The 3,283-nt window shown below is 67.5% G+C and overlaps 1 protein-coding gene across 1 annotated transcript; it reads right to left on the bottom strand.

Moving 5' to 3' along the window:
* Positions 1-284: 284 nt before the first annotated feature.
* LOC128943530 (serine/threonine-protein kinase pim-1-like) lies at positions 285-2,268 on the bottom strand (the record flags this gene model as incomplete). Its single annotated transcript, XM_054286447.1, has 5 exons — positions 285-391; positions 634-810; positions 1,425-1,791; positions 1,996-2,046; positions 2,170-2,268. Coding segments are annotated over 5 exons (801 nt in total), but the record flags the coding sequence as incomplete, so codon positions are not given.
* Positions 2,269-3,283: the final 1,015 nt, after the last annotated feature.

Here is a 3,283-nt window from a genome sequence, read left to right as displayed (position 1 = left end):
CCCTGGGGCCAGACCAGGCTGTCAGGGCTCTACCCAGGGCCCCAGCCATCCATGAACAGGACAAACAAAACCAGGGGGATGGTGGTCACCAGTGCTTGCCACACCAGGTCTGCAGCTCAGCTCCAGCCCAAGAGCTGCATATTCCCTTCTGCTGACCCCTGCTCAAAGCTACAGGCAGGACAAAACCAGCCTGGTTTGCTTTGCCACTGATTGCCAAGAGATGCGTGGAGCTGGTACCTGCCAGGCCCCTGGATCCAAATGTGCACGTGGGTCTCTCCCATCTTCTAGGGCAGAGGAACACCCTTCACCCAAGGATGACAGAAAAGATCTTCTAAGGATGGCCTCTCCGAGGGCTGCATGGACAAACACCTCTTAATGATATCCTGGCAGTCTGGGGAGAGAAACCAGAAATCATCAGTCAATTGGAGAAGTTGCCCCCCTGTTCCCATGCCCAGGCCATGCTGGGTGTGCCCAGAGCTGGGCCTAAACTTCCCCATGGATGTTCTGTTTGGAGGACAGCAGGAGAGCAGGACATGTGCCACCTCCTCAGCAGCTGCCAGAGCGGGATGCCCATGAGCCTGCTCCTGTCTCCCAGCAATGGTACTGCCCCCGTGCCCAGAGATGAGGATCCACCTTGAGAGAGCCATCGTGGGAACAAGATCCGCCCCCGGATGATCTCCTGGCCCCTCCTGAACGGGTGCTTCCCCATGACCAGGTGGCACAGCAGGAGGCCCAGGGACCAGATCGTGGCTGCCTCGCCGTGGTAGCGTTGGTGCTGGATCCACTCTGGTGGGCTATAGGACAGGGTTCCTGTGGAACACAGACAGAGATCAGCAGGGGGATGCTGCTGCTCCCAGAGCCTGGCCCCAGCATCCCTGGCCATGTGGGGGCTGCCCCAGAGGCACACGGGGTGAGCGCTGCCCTCTCGCCAGCACCTGGGACTTGTGCACAAACTCGGGGCTGGAAAAGAAGCCACTGGTCCTGGAAGAGGGCAGAAGAGACCCTAGGAAGGCCCAACCATGACACACAAAGGAAAAACCCACCCAGTAGTGGAGAAAACTCACTCTCCTCCCCACCTCCATGGCCCCCAAAAATGTTAATAAGCCAAGGCAAACAAGGAGAGCAGAGCAGTCCAGCCCTTCCTCACCTGCACACCAAACCATCCGGGGCACGCGGTCAGGCCTCCCTCTCTGCTACCCCCATGGGGGTTTGTGTTGGGCTGGCTGCCCCAGCTCCAGCCCCAGCCCAGGCCACAGTGGGTGCTGAAAGCTGTCAGCAGGGCTGGGAGCTGGCCGCCCTCACACCCCACCCAGAACAACTCGGCTCCAGCATCAATCCTATCCCGGCTGCAATAGGGGGAAGCCCCAGTGCTGCACCCAGGCTGGGCCACGAGATGCCCAGGAGCATCCCCTGCGAGGGCTCACCTGCAAACTGGGTGTAGGCTGTGTCTTGGAGGAAGGCGCCACAGCCAAAGTCGATCAGTTTCAGCTGCCCACTGGCCAGGTCGAGCAGGACATTCTCGGGCTTGATGTCCCGGTGCAGGACCCCGCAGCTGGTGCAGTGCCGCACGGCCTCCAGCACCTGGCGGAACAGCCCCCGCGCCTCCTCCTCGGGCAGGAACCCCCGCTCCGTCAGGAAACCCGAGAGTTCCTGGCACCGCTCCGGACGCTCCAGCACCAGCAGGAAGCTGTCGGGGAGCTCAAGCCACTCCAGGAGCTGAATGACACCGCCACAGCCACGGGACACCTTGGCCAGCAGCACGATCTCCAGCGGGGCGCTGGTGCCGTCGGGCTGCGGGAGGAGCGCGGTGCCGTCAGTGGGGCCGAGGCCGTGCCGGGGCTCTGGGAGCCCTCAGCCAGCCCGGGATGCTCTGCACGCCCCGCTCAGCCCACGCCCGCTCTCCCCGCAGGGCTCCCGGCGGCTCCCACCCTGCCGGGCCCCGGCTCCTCGCCGCCTGGCACGGCCCGGCTGCTGCCGCTGGCCCCGCTCACTCACCAGCTCGCCCCAGTGCCGTATGCGATCCCGCGGCACGCGTTTGATGGCCACCTGCGAGCGAGGGAGAGCAGCGGGCTGAGCTCGCCGCCCGTCCCGCCGCGCCCCGACCTTCTCCTCCTCCTCCCTCCTCCTCCGCCCCCTCCTCCCGCGCCCGCCGCCGGCCCCGCCGCTCACCGGGGCGCCGTCCGAGAGCCGCGTGGCCGCGAAGACGCTGCCGAAGCCGCCGCGCCCCAGCAGCGATCCCAGCCGGTACCGCTCCTGCAGGGCCTCCTGCGCCTCACCTGCGGGCGGGACGCGGCTGTCAGCGCTCGGCTCGGGGCCAGCAACGACCCCCGAGCGCCCCTCACCCGCCCCGGGCCCGGCATCACCACCCGCCCCGGGCCGCGGCGGCTTGGGGCTGGCGGCCGCGCTGCCGAGCGGCGGAGCTCGGGCCGGGGAAGCCGCAGCGGAGGTGGCGGGAGCGGCCGCACCGCCTGTGTCCTCCGCGGGCCCCGGGAGGAGCCGGGGCCGGGGCCGGGGCCGGGGCCGGGGCCGGGGCCGGGGCCGGGGCCGGGACTGGACCCTGCGTCGGGTCCGGAGCCGGGCTCGGGCCAGGCGGAGCCGAAGGGCGGCGATGCCGCCCCCGCACCAGGCACTGATGCCCGCCCAGCAGCGCCACCGCCAGTACGGCCAGAGCCGGGCGGAGGCGAGACCGCGGCGGGACGGCCGGGGCCGGGCACGGGGCAGCCCCGCCCGGGGCCGGGGGCGGGCCGGGGGCATGGCCTGGCCCGGCAGGGGAGAGGGAGGCGGGGAGAGGAGAGGGACGCCGGGCAAGGGACCCCGAGACAAGGGTGACCGACAGCGGGAAAGGGAGAGAAAGAGAAAGAAAAAGAGAAATGGAAAGAGTGTTGAAAACTATCTGTTTGCTGCTGCTGCTGTCGCCGCTGCTGCTGCCGCTGCTGCTGCCGCTGCTGCAACTGAGGCACCGGGGCCGTTTGTCCCCGTGTCCGTTCCCCGCTCGCCCCACGAGCCCCACGTTCGAGCCCCGCGCGCCCCGGGGACAGCCCCTCCGTCTGCCCAAACACGGGAACTTTGCAGCCTTGAGCCCGGATGCAGAGCCCTGACTCCTGCACACTGGCACAGCGATCCCCTCGCCTGCTGCTGTGCATTGTCCTTGCTGAGGGTCAAACACTTTCGGGGCACCTTCCCTTGGGGTAGGATTCCTACCTGAGCCCAGCACTGCACTTACATGTCCAGTGTTGCTTTCCAGTAAAAACAGGAGAAGGAAAACTGTGTGTGGCTCATGGTA

Source organism: Melozone crissalis, unplaced genomic scaffold (genome assembly GCF_028551555.1).
Source record: "Melozone crissalis strain CALT ecotype California unplaced genomic scaffold, PUWL_Pcris_2 ptg000046l_1, whole genome shotgun sequence".
In the NCBI taxonomy this organism is placed as follows: Eukaryota; Metazoa; Chordata; class Aves; order Passeriformes; family Passerellidae; genus Melozone; species Melozone crissalis.
The sequence above is the reverse complement of the archived record's forward strand: the minus strand, read 5'-3'. Positions and strand labels throughout refer to the sequence as shown.